The sequence below is a fragment of the Cydia pomonella genome, chromosome 20, assembly GCF_033807575.1.
Source record: "Cydia pomonella isolate Wapato2018A chromosome 20, ilCydPomo1, whole genome shotgun sequence".
Classification (NCBI taxonomy): domain Eukaryota; kingdom Metazoa; phylum Arthropoda; class Insecta; order Lepidoptera; family Tortricidae; genus Cydia; species Cydia pomonella.
The window spans coordinates 8,996,455-9,019,616 of NC_084722.1; the positions used below are offsets into that span (position 1 = coordinate 8,996,455).

The following is a 23,162-nucleotide window of genomic DNA, read 5'->3' on the forward strand; positions in this document are numbered from 1 at the left end:
TACTGCCACACGAGATCCTCGTGAGCTCAACTAGATGCCTGATAGCTATCTGTCGTGATTTGTTTTACCTTGTCTTCAGTAAGGACGTTTTCGCGGTGTTCGTCATTAGTTGATGTTATACCCAGGTTAAACTGCTTGCACTAGCGTGCAACATAGAATATGGAGAATTAGAGTCCCCCAATATTCCCGCTAATTTAATGTGCAGCATATCTTTAGTACCTACCCATCTTTTAAACAGAAGGTCTTAGTAACGGCGCTCATTTCAGCTTTCACCATTTCCACGCATTTTTTTCTGACAACACACGAATAAAGGATGACTCACGCTACACAGTGCTTGATTTTTCTCAAACTTGCAATGAAATGTTGACATGACTTTGATGACTTACTTCAAATTAGGTCTGGAAATACTACATATCCGGTGCGATGAATGAAGATGATATGTAAAAAAATTTCATACACCCTTCTTTTGTTTTTAATTTAAACGTCAAATTGTGACACGTCTTGGCATTCAACCATAAAAAAATCTATAAGCAAAATTCTGCCATTATGCTTTTTTTCTATTATTTTTTCTTTTTTGTGTTTTCTTAGTATCATTTCAGGGTTTCCCAAAGGGGAACGAAAATTTGATAATTTTTGCGCTACGACGCACGGTTTAGGAGATACAGCCCTATAAAAATATCTGCTTGAATGAAAAAAAAATCTTTATCGGGCTGTATCTCCTAAACCGTGCGTCGTAGCGCAAAAATAATCAAAATTTCTTTTAATAACCCTAAAGTAACAGTAAAAAAACAACAAAGAAAAAAAACGTAATGGCGTGCGTCGTAGCGCCAAAATAATCAGATTTTGGTTTCCCTTTAATACCCCACGCACTGAATAACCTATCACATTAGGACATGAAACAATCATCATCATCATCATCCTATTTTTATTTTTATTTCATTGCAAGTTTGAGAAAAGCAGGAACCGCTTTAAAAAAATCATACCTCTTTTTACTGCTTTCATCCACCTTTTATTTAACTAACATTACTTTTCGATCCCCTCGTCTGTGCCCTAATAAAGGTTTAACCCCCAATAAGTAACAGAATAATATAATAAAAATCCCTGACTGTTACATAAATCAATCATGCCGACAAAGAGGTAATTTTTTTAGGGTACCCCTTAAGTAGGGATGGCATTTTTTTCACTTTAACCCTTTGGCGCGGGGTGTCGATGGATAGGTCTTTCAAAACAAATTATGGTATTAAACAACATTTTTTTGATAATGTGAATATAATCATTCCGAAGAAAATTCTATAGGTGATTTATGCGAAACTTAACATTATTAAAATTAAAATAAATACAAAGATTTATTAATTAAACAACCTCGTAATAAACTGTAGCTTTTTCGGCAGCACCTTTAATGTACATTTCCTGAAACAAGTCAGTCTTATTAGTAAGTTTAGTAGCGTATAACGTATTCCATGAAATTTACTTGAATAAAAACTGTATAAATTTAAGACAATCTAAAACGCTCAATGTTCTATTTTATTTTAAAATGCATCTAATGAAAGAGATTATCATGTGCGATAAATTATAATGATAAAACATAAAACAATGAACATTGAAAACTCATGATAACTGTTACCAAACACAATACTGTACCAACAAGCATAATCTACCATTCGTGGCGTGATAGCGCCTGGGTGCCTAGCCAACATGCCAATCGTTCACTCCATAGTGAACAAAACGGTAATCTTAATCTTATCTTAGGCATGTTATTTACGCAGACATTAAAATGATTAACATAATAGTGTAGCCTGTACCTAGTCTTTTCTAAAGTTTTTTCAATTATAAAGGATCACGATCCTGCGAGCAGCGAGCAGTGGTACAGAATTTGAGCAGCGGTGTCGGATAAGGTTAAGCTTAAGGGGCTCCCCGCGGTTTTCATCGATTTTTGGCGAGTTTTGAGTCGTTACTCCTTTATTTGCACTACAGATAGCATTATAAGACAAACGACTATCGGTTCTTTAATCTTTTATCTCCATTTTTGTCTGCCGGATTTTGAAAGAAATTAATACTTATTTTTTTATGATTTTTATAAACATTGTCTAAACAAACACTATTTTCGTAACTAGATTGCTATGAAGGATCTACATATTTGGGTTCGTCTTTGACGTCTCTAAAAATTTGTCAGAGAGTTTAATTTTAAATTAACTAACAAAAAAGTTATGGCCAGATAACCAGTTTTTTGGCCTAAAATTCTTCAACTTTGATGCCAAATATCTCGAAGATAATAAACTTTGAAGTAAATATGGGATACTATATTTCTTACAGCCGTTGCTGTTAATATGATTAGCTACTAAAAACGTTAGAAAACTAAGGGATTCAGATCGAAGGTCATTGGCGTTAGGGACCCCCTTAAGGGAACGTTGAGTAGGTATACTTAAACCGAGAAGGATATATTTTTTAACTTAAATTAGTGTCCCATTGCTGGACCTCCCCTCGGTTCTTCCACTCAACCTTGTCATTTGTACATTCCCGCCAATCCGTATACATTGAGGCCAAGCTAAGTTGGCAGCCATTTTGTTAGCCTAGACGGTAGAGGGTGCACGTGTTATTTTAAAAGTCAAACTTCTATGTAATTATTACGTTTACATCACTTGCACAGGGTGGGCTATGTAAAATCGGTGCCAACTTATCTTGGTCTGACTTAGACGAAATCCGGATAGAGGATAGACGTAGAAAAGTTTATTAAATAACACATGGAATAACATTATTAATTCTTGTTTTTTTTTCATCCATCGCTCTATTTTACCCTCGGTACCCTTGAAAGAATTTCACTTACCATTTTCATGCCGTTAGCCTCAAAATATCTGTTCATGTACACAACACTACCATCAGGCAAATGGAAATGCGATTTTAGTACATCTCCGTCTAAAACAAATTTCACATTAGTGTCCATGCCATCAGGGCTTGTAAAATCTCTATGTTCTGCCAGGACGATCTTCTGATCAAGTATGAGTGCGCCAGAGCTGCTTTTGACCACGTACTGGAGGGTACCGTCGGTGTTTTTGGAGAAGGTGGAAATGGTGTCAGGATTGGTAATGAGAGACACGGTTTGGTCGGAAAGATCTGGAATTTTAAAATAAACCTTAGCTGTAATTTTCTATGATAATATACAATACAAATACTCCTCGTATTACCTCACCTCAATACAGAAACAATACAAAGAATACCGCACATTGATGAGAAGAGGGAAACAACAGGCGGTCTATTTATTTTATTATTATCTATGATAATGTTCTCAACTGTTTCCGCTTTGGGTTTTTCTGTGCATTTTTTTTAGGGTTCTGTAACTTAAAAAGTAAAAAACGGAACCCTTATAGGATCACTTGTGCAAGTCGTGCATCTGGCTGTCCGTTTGTCGCAGCTAATTTGCTCCGAAACTACAGGACTGATTGATAGACCGCGCGGGCCAGGAGCATATATCGTCAGTCATCGCCTCCCGGCTGATACTTTGTCAGATGATAGTTTAGATGCTATCATGAATAAAAAAAATAGTCAGCCGGTTGTATCGCGATGGAAAGGCCGTCAATCAGTTGATTACATAAACATGTAAAAAAAATGTTAGTCCCGAAGCTCCCGATTGATATTGTGTCAGATGATAATTTAGATGCTATTTTAAATTTAAAAAAAAACATCAGCCGGTTGCATCACGGTGGAAAGACCGTCAACTGGTCACATGAAAATGTAAAAAATCACCACTCACTTAGCTTTCCGAGGACCTCCGATGCATTCTCAGCCTTAACCTTCTTAAACTGCTTCCCAAAGAACGACATAGCGATAGCGTCCGTCTCGCACTTTCACAAGACCTTTACAATCTCCAATTCCCAAGAAAACCGTGTGTTTTATATGTGGCTTTCCATCACAGAAGAGTCCTTAAGCTTCAAGTGCAATAAGGACGTTTATATTTGAAATTCTAACAGAAAATCGTACTTATTGCACTTGAAGCATAAGAATCCCTCTGTGATGGAAAGCCACATATTAGTTTTATCTATAATTAGTTTTAATCTATATTTATCTGATCTTTAATTGTGTTTCTTGCTGTCAGAGACTAGTAAATAATAACCACTGGCAATCTCGATTCAATGTACCTACAAACGTTTGTATCTAACAATCCTCTGAATGGCACATCCCACAACTACACGCTCATTTCTATGCGGGAAGATGAGCAGGGAGGCGTCGAAACACTCAAAACTGACATCATGTAATATATTATTGTCACTCTCCAGACGAGATCCCTAATTCCCTAGTTAGATAATTCTTCAGCTGACTGTACCTATTGTTTTTGCCCGTAAGGCGTATCTATATGAAGTAATATTAAGTTAACGCTTGACACGCTACCGCGTGTCTAAATCTTTGGTCTAGATCTACAACAATGGTAATCTAGCGACCAGTAGTTTTTATTTCCTAGTCCGTGATACTAATCTTTTCGTTTTTATTGCTGGTGAATTGGTAATCTAGTGTACTTCGATAGCTGGATTAGCTTACGATCCATTCGTAAAAGATTAGATACCAGTGTAAATTGCAAAAAAATGTACATAGTTAAGGAGCTGTAATTTAGTCTTAGCTAACTAACTTGTGTTACGACAATTAAGCAGTTTCTATTTAAGTTCCACGCATGAAAGTGTATGAATTAAGTACAATTAATACATTACAATACAATTTACATGGTTAATTTTCGTAACACAGTGGAATCAATTAACTTAAGACTAATTACAGCCTACTGATAGTATGGCCTCGTAAATAATAATCCTAAAATCATACACGATTTGAAGTAATGTTTTTGCATTTGAAATAAAGTAATTATATACTGTATTTGTATACTTACTTAATGATTAAATAAATGGATAGGTATAAGATTGTTATACTCGTATGAAGTAAATTGTGCAATAACAGGCAGGTGCCCATTATTAGATAAAATCTAATGTATAAAAAATTGTTTGTGAAATCCGCTGACACTATGGTCCATCCCTGTCCAAGCGCGTCGCGTCACTCGCGTCGCGTCAGCAAGCAAGCTGATGGGCTAGGGTGGGATGGGATCAGTTTGATACACGTTTGATATGGTCAGTGTTCTTTCGTCTGTCTGAGCGATTCGAAGTCGCGCTCAAGGGTAAACGTAACACAATTTTATTACAAGTTTTTTTCTTAAGACCTATTCTTAAGAAAAAAGAAGAACTACTAAACTAAATTACCTACATATATAATTTCTGTGGGTATTTTTTTTTTTTCAAAAAAATTTGGACAGTCATTTCGGAGATAATGGATCAATTTTCGCCTGATTTCTTAAATAACTGCAAAACTATCTTATTTGTTTTTAGGGTTCCGTACCAAAAAGGTACAAAAGGGACCCTTATGGTGCGACTCTGTCCGTCCGTCCGTCTGTCACAACGCTAAATATCTCGAGAACCACTTAAGCTATCGATATGAAATTTGGAATAGTTTGAACAACGCTAACCCCGACACGTTGAAAGTATTATTTTGAAATTTATTTTTATTAACTATGGAAAATGACCAAAATGAAGAGGCGGCAAAATTTCAAAGTCTATAGTGACTAGGTCAAGTGGGGTATCATTTGAAAGAGCTCACATTCCAAAACATATTATTCTTTATTTCGTAGTGAAAAAAAAATTATGAAGGAATATGTGAAAAAAAACCATTCCCCCTCTTTTAATAATATGATTTTTTTACATAATATTTACATTACTATAAATTTTACAGGAGAAATATAATCAGACCTCTATCTTGGTAACTTTTTTTTAATTAACAAATGACATTTACGAATTCAGTTTGAAATTTAATCAACTTTACGTGTGTTTATTACCCTTGAAAATGAAATTACATTAAAGACACCTTTTTCCAAATAAAAGAACAATTTTTAAGATCGGTTCACATGATAGAGAATTATCCTCGAAAAACCAACATACGTGCATTACATCGCGCAAATTAGTTAGACAATTCGCCGATAGATGGCGCTCTACACAGTTATACTAAGTATATGTACTTCTGATCAGGGCCGGATTTAGGGGAGGGCAACCGGGGCTACTGCCCCGGGCCTCCACAAAAGAGAGGCCCCCACAATAGAGAATTCGGAAAATTTACCATCTTAAATTTTAGAAAAGTTTGGGGCTAGGGGGCCTCCACTCCTTTATTGCCCGAGGCCTCCAGACCTCTAAATCCGGCATTGCTTCTGATCATAAGTCTTTCGCCTTTATAGATATACGAGATAATTCGAAGTTTGTACGGAACGATCGCGTGAGTAAAACGAACACGGTTTTTTTTCTTTTGATAAATAATTTAAAAAAAAATGAGATTCTCACAACACATATTATATGTCACAGGATATAGTTAGCTTGATAAACATTTTTCAGTATTCGTAAGCGAATTACCTACCTATATGTATTCAGCTTTGAACCTAAATAGATCTCAATCTGTCTTCCATTTAATGTAAAAATAATAATGATGAATGTAGGTACTTACAGATAATTTGGTTGTATTTGAAGCGCAACAGCATACCTAGTATCATAGATATATTATGATCTGAGCCTAGTATTAAATACGGCGGTGTTTCATGAAGGAGTGCAATATTATAGATAACACAATGCAGTTACATTTTATTGGTATGATTATTGTCACATTTGGACTTGGTGAAGTCATGTGCCGAACATTTACCACGGAAGAGGTGAGTTAATATTAAATCTAACCGTCACACTATAGAAGTATAGAACATTATCATTATCACATGCTAGCGTTGTTCTAGATTTTTACGAGTACCTCGACTCGTTGAAATGTCTAGCATAAGGTCTGTCACTCTCATCACCGTATCTGTCAGAAAGAGACACAGATAGAGATAAGATTACATACAGGCAGCGTAGGCAACGTGCCAATCGTTAACGCTCCGTAGCGTATCGTATTCATCTCTCTCTATCACTCTTCCATATTAGTGCGACAGTGACAGTTGCGTTTCATTCGCTACGGAGCGTTAACGATTGGCCAGCGCAGCGATTGGCACGTTGGCTACGCGGGCAGGGTTTTGTATAACGTGAGTCTGGTCTGGATCAGGCTTAGAGAGAGCAGGTGTTTTTTAAGTTTTTTCCGCATCCTAGCTGTGTGGACCAACATGTTATTCAGCTTAAATATCTTACCAAGTTAGGGCCAGTCAATGCTTTAAGCTTTCACTAAAAAACTCATATTTGGATTCCAGGGTCCATTCAATTTGATTATGTACAACACCTCAAACTGCGTTAAGGAGCAGCCTTGGTTCCAGACCAACGTCACAGTCTTCAAAGACAAGAATGTCCTCCACGGAACTATCGTCAACAAGAAGGAAATAAAAAACGTCAAGGTCAGATTCGAACAGGTTTCGAACTAAAGTTGCGTTAGTTCCAAATGATAATCGGGCGGTGGGAAATTATTCTTTAGAACTAAGTTGACGCTCATTGCAGAAGGTCTTGTTTGGACTCGTGTAACTTGTGAAATGTTTTTACTAGGGCTACCATTTTGATGTCGACTTTTAGCTGATATCCTGTTCTATCATTTAACAATAAAAAAAGTACTAGTCAACGATCTCGTTTTCGAAAAAAAAGATATGTAAAAAAAGTTAATTTTTGAAGACGTTTTTTATTTTTGTTAATAATTATCGAGTAATTGTGGAATTTTTTTATGACATTTATGCTTCAAATTTATGCCCTAATTCATAAGCTATCGAATAATTATTATTTTTTAGATGATCGATAGGTAAATGGGCAGATAATGGTACTTTAACCAAGTGCAGTAGTGTATCGCACCATAAAACTTTGAAAGGGTGCAGTTTTAAAATGGTTGAGAATAAACATAGGTATGGGGGGTATTTTGTAGATAAAATTCATCGTACTATACGTGGTTAACGGCTCTACTATACGTGGACAAACACATTGTATATCTTAATATTCGCTCTTCGATGTGAGAGATAACATTCCAAGTTGACTGTAAGTACGAAAATCATCAAAACATTGAATCAAAAGTTACGTAGGTAGAGCGGTTATTACATTATCACACCTACTTATCCTTTTTCAGTGCACATTCTGCTGAGAGGGACACTTTCTGCTTTCAGTTGATACCCTGTCCCTCTTAGCAAAAATATAACAGGTCCGGTGAATACTTAACTATTATACTCGCAGATTTCAAATAATATATAAGTCAGTGATTACTCATTATTTTATGTTTCTTTTACAGTTCCGCATTCAAGCATACTACTTAGACCAAGGCAAGATAAAAGTTTTCGAGATAAAGAACCAGAACTGCCAGAATACGATCATACAGATGGTGCTCAAAACACTTGGCATACCCTACAATGGTCAGAAGTGCACAATGAAACCGGTAGGGTGTTTGCTTATTTTTTAATTCCAAGATTCCAAAGCATTTGTTACCCCCGTTAGACTTTATATAGTTAGCAAAACTTTTTTAATTATTTCTATAAGCACCATGCAGAAGTGGCTCCCATGCAGCTGATGATTAAGAGGAATTCCTAGTTGTGATTTTTCCATACAAACGCTCTCGACTGTTTCCTCCCTCCTCCCTGGATTTTTAACCTAGAGCAATGATTTTTTCAAATAAGATCAATATCATCAATATCTGTGCCGCTATGTTTTGCTTTTTTGGATTATTTTATTTTGAAGAAAATTACAGCGCCTCGAAAATCGCAAAAACGGCTCAATTGAATTGGCTGTAAAAAAAGGCACAGTATACAAATATGACAACAAATATCCAAAAAATCAAAACATAGCGGCATAGATTATTTCTTCCTCTTGCAATTTCCAAAATTTCATAATGATTGGTTGCGTTTTGGAGGAGGAAACAGTCGAGAGCGAAACCTCGATTTTTGAATTTTTTGCGTGTGAATTTCGGTCCGAGCTGCAGTTGTCCTTATCGCACGAATTGGAGGCGGATACAGTTTCTAAATATACGTACACAGGAGGAATAGTGATGGGCATAACATCCTTATTAGGGATTGCAGAACCGGTACTGTTTTAAAGAACCGGGATTTCCCGGTACTTTTGGAACTGGTCTAATTATTTCATTATTTTAAATAAAACGACAGCATTTTGCGATTTGACCACATTGCGTATTATAATTTAATATTCACATTTTCTTTTACTACGTATAATCACAATAAACAAATCGAGTTTTTTTTTTGAAATATAGTATTTTACATTGCTCACACTTGTGCGTCACAAGTAAAAGATAATTGATGTTTGCCACTAGATAGCAAATTAAATGAAATTACATTGACAAGGGGATTTATATACATATAAGTATCGCAGTCGTATTGTATAATCCGCCGTATTACATTACGGCTAGCCGATATCAAAATAAGGGCCATTTTGAAATGCGGCGGTTCAACGATTAAGGTATGTTGGGTAAATACCGGATGCGGGTGAAGAACTTAGGACATTCATTTCTCCCTAATTTGGCTTTATTTTTTGATGTTGGCAACATTGTGTAAGACGCCATTTCATTGCGCCTCGACTGCCAGTGTCCCCGCGTCGCTCAGGGAGTCGGGCTTGTACTATGCGCAATCACAGAGAGCAAGGTAAATTACGCGAATTCTTTCTTCTATCCGATCTACCACCTGTAATTTATTTTGCGTATTGTGATGAAACTGTGTTTGTTTTTGTAATTGTGTTAACAGACCTAGCACTGCTGTAGACCGCTATCCGATCTTGTCCCTTCTAGGTAAAGATCGGAAAGAAACAATCAGATCTTTACCTATTTCAAAAACAGCAGTGATTGTCAACCTTTAAATTTTCTTCAATTTACCTACTGACCTACTTAATTATCACATTTATTGTTTTTGTACCATTATCTTTATCCAGTACCACTACCAGCGCGACGGTAAATCAAAAGGAAGAGATTTCGGCAGTCTATTTTGTATGTTTGTATATTGTATGTGTATGTACACCTACTTACTGACAATGTATTTTTTTTAATTTCCGCAACCCAAAGGTTGCCTGGAAGAGATCGCTTTTTAGCGATAAGACCGCATGTTGTTTACCTGTGCTTATGTTTCTGTTTTCTTTTGTATTGTTTTCTTTTATTGAGGTGTGCAATAAAGAGTATTTATATCGTATAGGGATGATGATACATGTTGAATTGTATAACAAAATTGAGTAAAATAGATAGCAAATGAGCAATTTTTCGCAATAAAGTACCTACACATACGGATGCATATGTAGATGTGCACGCATACATACATAGCTAGTTTAGGATACAAAATAGAGATAGGGCAACGAAATTAGTTTCCTTAAAATGCTTCAAGAGGGCTCTCTTTTCCTATATATTTACTTTACTCTTTACATACGATCCTTCCTTACATTTTATAAAATAAAGATTGTATATCAACTATATATATATATATATATATATATATATATATATATACATAATTGCAAAATTATACCAGCAAAATCGCAATTTTACTTATTTTCCATACTTCAAGATGGGCTCTCAGCGAGCTAGCTCAACTAGGGGTGGGAGGGGGTTAGGGTCGGCAACGCGCATGTAACTCCTCTGGAGTTGCAGGCGTACATAGGCTACGGATACTGCTTACCATCAGACGGGCCGTATGCTTGTTTGCCACCGACGTAGTATAAAAAAAAACCTTGACCTTTTTAAAGAACTACTTAATCTTTTTGATTTCTAAGTTTGATTCTTATTTTTTTGGCGACCTTCATTGAAAATGACTGGGCACGATTATTTTTTATTTTGATTTTTGTCCCTCCTACTTAAGTACTTAATATCTTCCAGTACTATTATATTGTATTATATTGTATTCCTTTCAATAAACAATACATTTACACTTTCACTAAACCTGTACAGTTCACGAGATCTTAAATTGTCAAAACTTCGAAACCTATCTATTATTTTAGTGGTTTTTCTTACTTTATTACTTCGGATAAACCTTACAATAAGAGGTTTCTTAGCACATTGTTTAATTATCAAATTGCCTTATGACATAGGTATCAAAGTTTGAGAGCCACAATTTTACCAATTTTTGTATCAGGGTTAAGATCGGATACAAAAGGGTAGACACCGGACCTATTTCTTTGTGATACCTTATTCTCTTTCCATTAGAAGCAACTTTTTTTCACCATCCAATGTTCTCCCTTGATGGCAACACTCGTTACCCTAAAAAAAAGTATGTCTCATCTTTACACAGGTACAAAACTAAAACCGTTCTATATTGAAGATTACCAAAATTCAGGCCTAATCTACGGTTATTATTTAACGATTCGCTCCGTACTTCAAGAATCTGTCACGTCCTGAGATCTCTAAAAAACATTTTCTCACGAATTCTCTCAATTGGTCCCAAAATTGTCCGGCATTACCCCAACATACTTTACCCAGATTGTCATTGCGATACGTTCTTCAATAAGGCGGCCCAAGTTTAGCCCCATCGTACTACAAGTTAAATAGATTGTAGTTTAACCATATGGTAGTAGGTATAAATATATATTTATACCTAGTTACAAAAACGGATAGGTATAGTCAAGTGTAAAAATATGGGTGTACACATCTTACTCAAAAATGTGTCCCATAGCATCTTATTCCAGTGTAATAAGAGCGTAGTACTATATTTTGAGACGATTCTTTCGATACATATTTTTGCACTTGACTGTACGACGACGACCGAAGCAGGGACATCATTCTTTTTTGCAGTTTTTACCTATATGGTAATTAATAGATACAGTATAATATAAAAATGAAAAAAAATATTATGTGATAACAACAAAAATAACTTGCGTCGGGCAGCGCAGGATAAATTCCGTGCGGCTTGCGGGCGATGATGTCGACGGAACGGTGCACAATGAGCGAGCGCTCGAGTCTCGCGTCTGTGTGCGCGCACTCACACTTAGATAGCTCCCGTTCCCGCCCACCGCAGCGCGACAGAAACATAGCTTCAAAAATTCGAGATTTGAAAAGTTGCTCAGCTAGGAATTGCTCTTAAAAATTACGATATTTACGTTACACGTCCCAAAATCACCGACTTACTATTAACATAATGTGTATTCTATATATTATTTATCGCTATATTGCTTGTTTTAAGTTACTTTTTCTGGTTTTTTTTTTTGTTTCACGCCTGCACGTACTACTGTTTCTGTTTAGCCTGATGGTTGATAGGTAGAGAATGCCTTTAGGCATCAAGTTCGCCATTTGTACTTTATTTGTTGTGCAATAGTTTAAATAAATAAATGTGTACAAAATTTGAACTCATCGGTCCAGTAGTTTCGGAGGAATTGGCTTTGACAGACGGATACAGACAAAACTATACACGAGTTCCGTTTTTTCCTTTTGAGGTACGGAACTCTATATTTTTAATATTTTTTTTTTTTTAATGGCTTGCATGCGACTTTCAATTATTGCTGACTAAGTAAATGCCACAAATTCAACACGAATTCAAGTGTCGAAACTGGTTCTATGTATAGGTAATATTTATTTATCAGATAAATGCAGAGTTCAACAACCTTAACTTGGATGCAGTCTTCCACATGGTGGTGCAGAAGATCTGGTACGGCTCCATGGTAATCAGGTGGGAGATCGCCGAGCCCGCCGCCACGATCATGTGTCTCGATATCCACGCGCAGATTGTCAAAGCTAAGACTGTGGACAATAAGGAAAATTCTTAATCGCCATGCAAATTTATCGTTCTGAGTACTACATTATTTATATAATGTCCAATAACTTTATTTGTCAAATAAACAATTTCTATAACTGCAAGTTTTATTTTATCATTTCGTGTGCCACTAAATTTACTCTGGCAAACCCACTTTGTCAGTAGAAAATGGCGCGAAATTCAAATTTTCTATGGGAGGTCAACCCTTTGCGCCTAGATTTTTTTTAAGTTGTCGCCTTTTTCTACTGACGGAAATGGCTTGCCAAATCATAGCACAAAGGGGCAAAATTATAAATGGAGCTGTATGGGTTATATTATAATATAATAATAAATTACTACTACCATACCTACTCATAGTGTAGTGTTCCTGCCGGTGAGTAAGGTTGCCAGAGCTCAACGAGGGGTGGGAGGGGGTTAGGGTCGGCAACGCGCATGTAACTCCTCTGGAGTTGCAGGCGTACATATAAAAAATAAATAAAAATAAAATTCATTTATTTCAAGCTACAAGGCTCATAATCAATTTTAACATGTCTTAATTCTAAATCGTATAAATGTCTATCATAAAATATTGTACAAAAATATATAAACATAATCATTTAAAAATTGCTCTTAATTAAAATTATCATTATTCACAATACAATATATAAAAATTAAAATTGAAACTAACATGGGTATAAATAGAACAATACAAAATTATAATAATAATACAAATGCAATAAATAAAATTAAAATAAAAAACTACGGATAACATAGGCTACGGATACTGCTTACCATCAGGCGGACCGTATGCTTGTTTGCCACCGAAGTAGTATAAAAAAAATATATATATATTCTGTATTTAAGATCATCAAGGATAATTGTGTGTTAGTAAAATAAATAATTGTATTCAAGTGTTAAAATTGTACATATACTTAATAACTATAACTACGTTTTTTTATTTATTACTGCGGGCGACAGGGGTCACAAAACCGCTAGTATTTTTGAAAACCGGTTTTTCGGTTTCTGTACATTACAAAACCGGGTTTTCCGGTTTTTCGGTGATTTTTCGGTTTTACATATAAAAAGTGAAAAAAACTGCATTTTATGAATTTAAACTTTAATATTCAGTCATTTAACAATGGATATAAAACCTTTTTTATATCTTATAATTATTAGGAACAAAAATTAAAAACAAAATAACTAAATTAATAACCTCCATGCACTTCTGGAACGCAAAATTAACTACAAATAGTTATCATTATAACACAAAACATCGTATATTCCTTTTACGAAAGTAAATACTTATTAAATACACTTAACATTTGAGATCAATATTCATTTCTTTCATAGGTTAAGTTACTAAATTGGAGATCAGTGAAAAAAATAATGTAATTATAATCCCTCTTCTTGCCTTCTTTCAGCCAGGCAATTAAGAATAAATCATTATAATAACCCGCATATAGAGATATTCGTTGCAGGGATAAGTTCACATTTGTTTGCACACTTATAATTTTAAATTTTTCATAGTTTGCATTTACCTTGTGGTTCGTACAATAAAAAGTTCGACTACTAGTATTAGACTATTGCTAATAACTTTACTAATTGGTAGGCTAAATCAACTATCAAGGCAAGCGATTATTTTTGGTTTTTCTTTACGAATTGATAATGGGATCTTAGGATAGAGAGAATGTCTAATGTATCATCACTCAGCGATGTTCTTAAGTGGTTACAGAGGTATCCTGCTGACGAAAACACCCTTTCGGACTCTACACTGGTGGGAGGCACTTTCAATAAAATGTTATAAACCTGTAAAAGGTTTTTGCCCTTAACACCTCCGTTTTCGTAGAGAGCCATTTCGACTTTTATCACAGACATAGGATCATTGTCAAATTCTGGCTCTACAAGATGTTGTATTGAAAAACAAACTATACGTAGGGTGGGGTAATTAGCTAATTTTTATTAATTCAATTATAATATGTTCTATTCTATATTTACTGATAAACTAAAAAGTAGAAATTACAAATAGAAGAAGAAGTTATAAGTAGTAATAAACAGATAATCAAAATAATACTTACAACTATCAAGTATTTAAGTGTAAAACCGAAAAACTCGAAAAACCGGTTTTTTCAAATTTGAAAGCCGGTTTTTTCAATCGACGAAAAACCCGGTTTTTCCGGTTTTTTCGGTTTCGGTGAAACCGGTTTTGTGACCCCTAGCGGGCGTGTATCAACTATCAAACAGCAGTTATTCTGATACAGGCAATCAAATCTGTTTGCTAACATAGGTAGGTAACTGTAACTACACAAAATGCTGGCCGGCCCTCACTCTGCGCCCAAGAATTACATCCACATTCCGTTTCACCAAATATGTATCAGCACATCGTTAACATTATTTGAAATTTTAAAAATACTTTGTCTCTAATTGGCAAAAATGTTTAATATTTGATATTTTTGCATATGGACCATTTTAAACAAAAAATTTGTGTGAATGTAACTGGCACTTAAGTATGGATTAGGCATGAGTGGTAGGGGCAAATGACCGAACGGGATAGTCTTATGTATCTTTCAGTACGAGTAGCAGAGAAAGCTCTATTATTGTTTGTCCTTGTCACAGTCTATTTTTTTTATTCTCCACCGTAAATTTTGATATGGTTAAGTGTCAGTGGCGTAGTATGCATGGGTGGCACCCCGTGCGGAAATTCTCGGTGTCATCCCAAAATTCAATCAAAATTCTAAAAAAGATCAAAAAAGTTATTTATTTTTTATATTCTATAGCGCAGAACAGGGTTGTTTCCATCTACAAATCTTAGGGCAGAATTGTATCCCAATAAATTCTTATGGATTATAAGAACGTGTTAAATTACCTTAAGGACCTCTAATAAGCATATTTTTGTAAATATTGAATTTATAAAACATATAAAATATCTTCTGTTAACACACGTCACGTGACCCAGTCGAAACGATATTGAAGATTCTGATGACGTCACAACTCTCGGTTTGACACTGTGCTTTAACCCCGAAAATCGAATTTCGTCAATTACGGGCATTTTTCTCTGTCACTCTAATTACGTCTTAGTAAGAGTAAAAGAGAAGATCCCCGCAATATGCGATTTTCGGTTTTCGCAGTAGGCCCCCCGTTGTCTGTTCTCAGTACAAAATTTAATACTTACTCAAGCCGTAGCCATTTTGGTGGTGGGCAATTAATTGAAGCTTCGATATCTTCACAAAAAATTAACATCATAGAAATGCTAATGGATAATGAATACTTTATGATACTTATAATAAAATAACTCAATTATTGCAGAAAAGTATTTTTCACTGCAGCAACTGGTAAAAGTCCTTTTGATTGTTCAAAAACGAATGAGAAAGTAGCATTTTATCCACATGTGGGGCAAAGTAATCAGATGCAAATTTTGAGTTGTTTCCTCATGTTAGATGGTAGAATAGGGTGGTTTCCAATTTTTTGAAACGCTTTTATTACGTTCCATATTAACTAAAAGTTGCCCTAAAATTCAACTTTTATACTAAAAACGGCTTTAAATATGTTAAATTAACAAAATATATTTTGATGGATGCTTTCGCGCCCAAAACGCTCTTTGAAAATTGTGTGTCGTCACCGTTTACGGTTTGACACATAACTACATACACACGTAGAAGATACGAGCTGTCAACTGACATTTGTTATTTGTTGTTTATCGCCTAAATGTCAACAGTGTCAATCAGAGAGTTGTGACGTCATCAGAATCTTCAAAGACGTTTCTAGTTTGGTCAGGTGACGGGTGCCAAAAGGTATTTTAAATTCAATATTTACAAAAATATGGTAATTACACGTTCTCTAAAAGTAGTTTAACATGTTCTTATAATCCAAAAGAATTTATTGGGATACAATTCTGCCCTAAGATTTGTAGATGGAAATAACCCTATTGACATTCAAATGATGATTTTGTTTTAAATTATACATTTTGTATGACATTCATTTAGGTTTGATTTTTTTGGTATTTCAGTTAGTTATTTTCCTCGGGTTGGTGTGGTGAAAAATGTTGTGTTTCACTCGGAGCCCAATTTTGTGTGACCCTCGCAACGCTCAAGATTCCACTGCTCGAACCACTCGCTACGTTCGTGGTTCAATTTTGGGAACTTTCGCTTACTCGGGTATGAATATTAGCACGAGCGGTTAAACAACAACTTTGCCTCCTTTTAAAACAAATAACTATTTTCGTGTCAAAAATTGTTAAAGATGTTCTGGCTATTCGTGAAACGGAAAACGACATCGGGCCCGTTATATGAATTGGCTCATAAATGACATCATGACATCTGAGGGCCTACCGCGAACCACGTTCGACGGGTTGCCTCATGTCACACTTATGTACAAATTTCCAAGTGCGGCAGAGAGGCAACACGTCGAACGTGGTACGCGGTAGGCCCTCTGTTCTGTCACTGTCAGGCACTTTATTATTTTAAAAGCATATTTACCTTATTTTATTAATCGTGAATAAAATTTATTATTTGTAATAATGAGTATTAAAATAGGTAATAACATTGTTTTAAGGTTGGAATATCGTATTTAGTAACGAGACCATTGAGACACGATAAATGAATGGAAGGGACGATTATTACCTACTTGGAACTTTCGATTTATTAACTTTACCAGTAACATAATGATAGAAACAAAGTCTACAGAGACAGGTGCAGAGGTCATTCGATGTGGCTGGTTAAATCAAGATCCAATTTACATCGCTTACCACGACGAAGAATGGGGGAAACCACAATATGATGAATTAAAACTCTTTGAAATGCTGTGCTTAGAAGGACAACAGGCAGGACTTTCTTGGATAACAGTTTTAAAAAAACGTGATCACTACCGTATACTGTTTTATAATTTTAATCCACATAAAATTGCAAAGTTAGGGGCAAGTGATGTTGAAACATATTTGAAGGACCCTGGAATTATTAGACATAAGGGGAAGCTAGAATCTGTTATAAACAATGCAAAATGCTTCTTGAAAATGAAAGCGGAAGGTGATAACTTTAAAGAATTTATTTGGAGTTTTGTAAACCATAAACCAATAATAAATAACTGGAGTACTCACAAAGAAATTCCGACTGAGACTGCACATTCAAAAGCCATGTCCAAAGCTTTGAAAGCTAAAGGCTTCAAGTTTATTGGGTCAACCATTTGTTATGCATTTATGCAAGCTTGTGGACTTGTAGATGATCATATATTAAATTGTGTTAGCCGCATTAAAAAATAAATCATAATTAAAAAAAAAATATTTCATTTAAGCAAGGGTCTCAAACCTCTAATCTACAGCTGCCATCCTGTCTGCAAGAAGGAACTGGAAGAGCTAAAAGCTTGGCTTCTTAGAAAGCTTAAAAAGTTCATAATAACATGAGCAGCCATGAAATACAAGTTTTATCCCACACCAATTTAGGTTTGGCCATGTCCCTCTGGTCAAAAAATTAAGAGACTACTGATTTTTTATAAAGTAAAGATCACTACACAAACTTTTGCTGTCTTCTCTTCACACACCATACTTAATTCAGGTACTGACCTGACGACAGGAACATGAGGGACACAGACACAGTTATACATTAACAATTCTATGTTTGCTTTGTCCATTATTCTATCAATTCTATGTTTGTTTTATTTTATTTTTTTCATGTTTTTAGTTATTGAAATAAGTAAGGTGTGTGAAGAGTTTTCCAAACATCATTTATCTAAAAATTCAATGGAATTTATGCAGATTAATTTGAAAATGTTGATGAAGTATTCCCATCCACCTCACTAAAATAGAAGTCATATAATTCTCTCTTTGATTATATGTCTTGCAGAGATGGAATCACTTGTTCTATTTCCAAGTTTGTTCCTCAAAAATAACAAACTAGGTAGTTATAGCATACTTTATTCTTTAGTTAAAGCCCAATCACAATCTATATAGTAAGAAGATACTACGTATAGCCCAATGCTTATATTATATTCCTATAGTATAGTTGTACATGTGTATTAGGAACGGCACGAGCTATTTGGTCAAGGCTCAGACTTTTTGGCCACAATAGAGGTAGGTTTAAATAAACACGGTGTATGCAGTCCTGGAAGACCATAGTAGCAGGTAGATTTTTACTAGAATAAGAAAGAGGTATTACCAAACTCCTGCTCTAGCTCTGCTAACTCAGGAGTCTCAGGACTGCAAAAAGAATCGTGACTATCGTGAGTACTAGGTTTTATGGGAAGTAAAATGTTGTTGGTAGACTTTATTGAATGAGATAAGAAATGAGAATAATAATTCTATAGCCTCTTTGTTATGTTATCTGTAACCTAACCAAAAAAATTTTAACTGTCAGATTAGTGGTTAGTGGTATATTAGTGGTAATAAAACTAATAAAAATGTTTTAACAATTGAGAATACATTGTATCGTATTTAAATTGTGTAAAAATGGCTCTTGTTAAGCTTTGCTTACCATTTTTGTCTAGAACGGTAAGATTATACCCCGTAGCACAACAAGGTAATATTGCACACATAACATACCAAAACACTATTTAAAACTGAATTTGATATTATTCTTTTTATATATTAAACTTCACATTTCTAGCTCAAAAAATTCACCGATGGGTTGCTCCTACTTTGATGGAGCTTAAGCGAAGAGAGAAGAAGCAGGGCGGTAAGATAACTAACCCCAGAAATACTTTCCTTGAGTGGAATTTAGAAGCTGAATTATACGCGTTTGGGAAGCGATTAAATGAAGACTTCGATTCGGATCTATTACTCCAGGCTTTCACTGACAGATCTTATGTTATCAAAGAAGAAATGAAACAAAAAGAAATGGAATTCAAATTGGAAATGAAGGACAATAGAAAATTGTCTGAAGAAGGTAAATTTCCCCTATTTAATGTTTTTACGAATTTTTCACCAATCGGTGACAAATATTAAGCAGATTATCGATTCACAGGCAATGGTTTGTAGATGTATCATGGTATAACAAGGAAGATCAATGTTTCATACATATTGGACACAGCTATAAGTATTGTTGTGTCCCTATTGTCAGTTACTTAATTAAGTAAGGTGTCTAAAGCACTTGAGTTTGAGAAGTATTGGTAAAATTATTATTTTAGTTGTGAATTTGCAGTTTTGAATAAAAATTTACCGTTAAATTGGGAATTCTGGAAATTGCTGATTGGTGTATTACCTTACAGGTGAAAAATTCATTAAACAGTACCTTCAGTTATACTTAGAAGCCGCTCTGCCCAAGTTCCCCTTGGAGGGGGTTGCGGGAGTGAGACAGCATCTGACCAGTGAAGATACTCTAGCCAAAGTCTCTCTTCATCTGGGCACCAAGGACATCATACTTGCTGCTGTCAGTGTAAAGTCATTTAATAAAACAATGCTTATGGTTATATTGAAATGTTTGCATCTACTGCCTGTTTCTGGCTGGGTGTCCCTACACTACATCTACATCTCTTATGTATATTGAAATGTTTAAGTTGTTTGGGATATAAGTTGTGTCCATGAAACAGATATATGTATGTATGTATGTATGTATATACTTTATTGTACATAGAAATAAAAACACGGAAAAGACAGTTACAGAGTAAATTAAATACAACCAAGGCGAGCTTATCCCTCTATGGGATCTCTTCCAGTTAACCTTTGAGGAAATGAGTAAAACAGAAGTAACGGTTAATGAATGTCAAACACAAAAAAAGTGTACAATCACTGAAATTAATGAAATGCACATTTTGAATACACATTGATACAAATATACATACATAGAAAAATAACCATATAATAATGCATACATATATATATAAATATAAATAAATAAATATTCAATATATAATATAAATAGAAATGAATTCGAACCAGAAAAGTAAAGGAAATTAAAAAAACGTAGAAGTACTTGATGGAACTAGGAAGTCTTAACCAAAGTATCGGAAAGCCACAATTTTTTAAGCTTCTCCTTGAGTGATGCTACAGATTGGGATTGCCTCACGGACACCGGAATCTCGTTCCATAACTTAACGGCATGGACAGTAAAGGATTTCTTGTATGTGCGCGTCCTATTGGAAGGAATTGTGAGTGAAAGATTGGTGCTTGATTGATATACCTATATTTATGTGCCTTGTAACCTCAATATTTTAAGTTCTTATGTGTTTGTGTCATATATAGTTTTAAACCAATAAATGACACTCCAAGTAATGAATTTATCACTCAAGTTAATAAAAACGGAATGTTATTTTATGGAGATAAGGGTTTAATCAAAATATAGCACTTAACTGTGGGTATCAATACATATACACATACCGAAGAGATGTGAATCTATTTGTACCTGCAAAAATAAACATTAAATATAGATTTAAGTAGCTGCAGTTAACCCTTGCAGTGGTAAATTTGATTACTTGGAATAAAACCAAATTTCCAACAACTGAAAAAAATAAAGAATAAATAATACATTGCAGGAATATCCAGTGGACAACTACACATTAGCCACAGCATTCAAAGCAATAGTCGGTGCGCTACTGCAGTCTTGCGGGGAGGAGAGAGCCGCACACTTTGTCAGGGACTTTATCATCACGCAGCTGCAAGGTCAGCTTAAGACAGTACTACTACTACTATAAGTCTTCTCACAGCCACAGCACGCAAAGCAATAGTGGGTGCGCTACTCCAGTCTTGCAGGGAGGAGAAAGTTCAAACACTTCGTCAGGGACTTCATCATCATGAAACTGAAAACTTCATTGTAATAATCGTTTTTACGTTCCATAAAGAGTAGCTAATTTGACTATAATAAAAAATAAATCACTATCCAATAAATAATTCCTTGTTTCTAGGTCAAGATGTGAACGAGTACTGGCACATAGAGGACCCCTGGGCCATGCTGACTGGTCTGCTGAAAAACCAGGGGGCTGAAGTGGAACCCCGGCTGATCGGCGAGGTCGGAAAGAACACGCTGCTGGCCTGCTATAGAGTTGGCCTTTATGTTGACAAGAGGATGATTTCAGCAGGTAAATGCCAATTTCAACCATATAGGTATATGTCTGATATAACATGTTTGACTTAATAGTTTTTTTTTCTACTCATCGATTACATGGTTGAATTAAGATTTCTCATACCAAACTATAATTGCGTACTTTTCATGTAAGGGCTTCCAACTCAACTATAATATTCATTTCAATACGCTTTAGTTAACTATAAAAAAAAAAAATTACCAATGACGTGCTGCCGCACTCCCATAAAAAGGGCGCGGGGCGGGACTATATAGTCGCGCGTTTATATCTTTTATACAACATTTTTGTCTACTGAGTTACTTACCAATTTTCATTAATTATTTAGGTTTTATAGTAAACGAAGTATTATTTTCAATGACTCGTAGAAAAAGTATTGTATACAATACTTTCAGCTTTTTTTTTAGCTTTTCAATCTCGTACCTTACTAAGGCAACTCAGCAAATTGTCGTTTGTATAAAATACTAATATATTTATCTGTTGAGTGGAGTTACGATTCCATAAATAAATGATTTACGTTCACCCTTATAAGTGATAAATGGTGAAAATCCTTCCTCCTGCTTTATTAGGTACTTGTCTTTTTTGCCCGTCCTGTTATATCCAAAATTATCACGCACACACCGATATCATTGGTACATATTAACAACGAAAAAGAAAGTACAAAGATTACTTGATTTTATAGCATAATTATGCAATAATCGTTGTAACTTATAATGCTATAACTTTTAACCTTTTCGACGCCGTGTAAAGCACAAGCTCTCACTCGGACGCCACGTCACAGAAATTGAACTTTACGCATATGGACTAGGTCTGTGTTGCTCTGTGGTCTGTGACGGATTAAACTGTCTTCGACGTTGGACTTTGCGGATATACCTGTAATTGGCTTCAAAAAGGTTAAAGGTTCCTAGCGTCCAAAGGACTGATTCATATTTATTCTTATGTGCCAACCAACAGACAAAAAATAACTCATCAAAATACCTTCACAGGTTTCGGCGAAAACATATCCACGGCCAAAGAGATGGCAGCGCGCGAAGCTCTCAAGAAGGTCTTCGGCACCGAAGACCACATGAAGCCCATCAACTTCCAGCTCCAGGGCATACCCAAACCCACCTCGGAGACCAGATACCAGATTGCTGCTAGTTGAAATACAACTCTAAGGGTGAAGAATTATGTGCTTGTTTTTAAAATACCGCTATTCTAATTCGTTAGGCTGTGGTTTTTAGAAACCCCACTATCTGTGGCCTGAGACTATAGGTGAGGATACAATATTTATATACAGTAGGCAGCCTGGTTATAGTATTGAGAATTCGTAATTTTGAAAGTGGTATTTTGAAGACAACCGTAATTAGGATTGTAGTGTTGATTGTTTATATAAATAAAATTAGACATATATAAACAAGTTTTTTAATTAAACATCTTGGCTTAGGTATAAAACATTATACATATTCAAATTTACAAAACATACATTGGCACATTTTATCTGTCAAAAAATAAC

At 35.2% G+C, this 23,162-nt stretch overlaps 4 protein-coding genes across 7 annotated transcripts; 3 read left to right on the forward strand and 1 right to left on the reverse strand.

Annotated features, from left to right (window-relative positions):
• Positions 1–523: 523 nt before the first annotated feature.
• Positions 524–13,630, reverse strand: LOC133528924 (uncharacterized). 2 transcript variants are annotated; one of them, XR_009801076.1, is made up of 4 exons: positions 13,039–13,630; positions 12,543–12,678; positions 2,825–3,111; positions 525–1,410 (listed from the first exon to the last, which is right to left on the reverse strand). XR_009801076.1 is itself a non-coding variant. In XM_061866432.1 (3 exons), the coding sequence occupies exons 1-3, from the start codon at positions 3,816–3,818 to the stop codon at positions 1,354–1,356; spliced, it is 414 nt and encodes a 137-aa protein (XP_061722416.1). In that variant the 5' UTR covers positions 3,819–4,239; the 3' UTR covers positions 524–1,353. The 2 variants fall into 2 exon arrangements, 1 of the variants encoding a protein (XP_061722416.1); XM_061866432.1 differs by lacking the exons at positions 12,543–12,678; positions 13,039–13,630 and adding an exon at positions 3,749–4,239 and having other exon boundaries at positions 524–1,410.
• Positions 6,530–12,795, forward strand: LOC133528923 (uncharacterized). The gene is made up of 4 exons (XM_061866431.1): positions 6,530–6,721; positions 7,244–7,384; positions 8,254–8,397; positions 12,522–12,795. The coding sequence occupies exons 1-4, from the start codon at positions 6,611–6,613 to the stop codon at positions 12,702–12,704; spliced, it is 579 nt and encodes a 192-aa protein (XP_061722415.1). The 5' UTR covers positions 6,530–6,610; the 3' UTR covers positions 12,705–12,795.
• Positions 13,631–17,018: 3,388 nt separating the features above from the next.
• LOC133528748 (DNA-3-methyladenine glycosylase 1-like) lies at positions 17,019–17,940 on the forward strand. The gene has a single exon (XM_061866201.1). The coding sequence runs from the start codon at positions 17,328–17,330 to the stop codon at positions 17,919–17,921; it is 594 nt and encodes a 197-aa protein (XP_061722185.1). The 5' UTR covers positions 17,019–17,327; the 3' UTR covers positions 17,922–17,940.
• A 1,041-nt stretch (positions 17,941–18,981) lies between these two features.
• Positions 18,982–23,066, forward strand: LOC133528747 (large ribosomal subunit protein mL44). 3 transcript variants are annotated; one of them, XM_061866198.1, is made up of 6 exons: positions 18,982–19,173; positions 19,261–19,539; positions 19,862–20,028; positions 21,125–21,251; positions 21,494–21,667; positions 22,654–23,066. In XM_061866198.1, exons 1-6 carry the CDS (start codon positions 19,104–19,106, stop codon positions 22,809–22,811), a joined length of 975 nt encoding a protein of 324 aa, XP_061722182.1. In that variant the 5' UTR covers positions 18,982–19,103; the 3' UTR covers positions 22,812–23,066. The 3 variants fall into 3 exon arrangements, with proteins under 3 accessions (XP_061722182.1, XP_061722183.1, XP_061722184.1); XM_061866199.1 differs by having other exon boundaries at positions 18,984–19,173; positions 19,862–20,022; XM_061866200.1 differs by having other exon boundaries at positions 19,000–19,145.
• Positions 23,067–23,162: the final 96 nt, after the last annotated feature.

Bases quoted from the DNA above. Each gene is read 5' to 3' on its own strand.
- LOC133528924 (XM_061866432.1), bottom strand. From the start codon at position 3,818: ATGTCGTTCTTTGGGAAGCAGTTTAAGAAGGTTAAGGCTGAGAATGCA. The intron at 3,112-3,748 runs GTGAGTGGTGAT...TTAAAATTCCAG, and splicing joins GGAGGTCCTCGGAAAGCTAA to ATCTTTCCGACCAAACCGTG. The intron at 1,411-2,824 runs GTAAGTGAAATT...GACTTGTTTCAG, and splicing joins AGGCTAACGGCATGAAAATG to GAAATGTACATTAAAGGTGC.
- LOC133528923 (XM_061866431.1), top strand. From the start codon at position 6,611: ATGAAGGAGTGCAATATTATAGATAACACAATGCAGTTACATTTTATT. The intron at 7,385-8,253 runs GTCAGATTCGAA...TTTCTTTTACAG, and splicing joins AGGAAATAAAAAACGTCAAG to TTCCGCATTCAAGCATACTA. The intron at 8,398-12,521 runs GTAGGGTGTTTG...TTTATTTATCAG, and splicing joins AGAAGTGCACAATGAAACCG to ATAAATGCAGAGTTCAACAA.
- LOC133528748 (XM_061866201.1), top strand. From the start codon at position 17,328: ATGATAGAAACAAAGTCTACAGAGACAGGTGCAGAGGTCATTCGATGT.
- LOC133528747 (XM_061866198.1), top strand. From the start codon at position 19,104: ATGGCTCTTGTTAAGCTTTGCTTACCATTTTTGTCTAGAACGGTAAGA. The intron at 19,174-19,260 runs GTAATATTGCAC...TCACATTTCTAG, and splicing joins ATACCCCGTAGCACAACAAG to CTCAAAAAATTCACCGATGG. The intron at 21,668-22,653 runs GTAAATGCCAAT...ATACCTTCACAG, and splicing joins CAAGAGGATGATTTCAGCAG to GTTTCGGCGAAAACATATCC.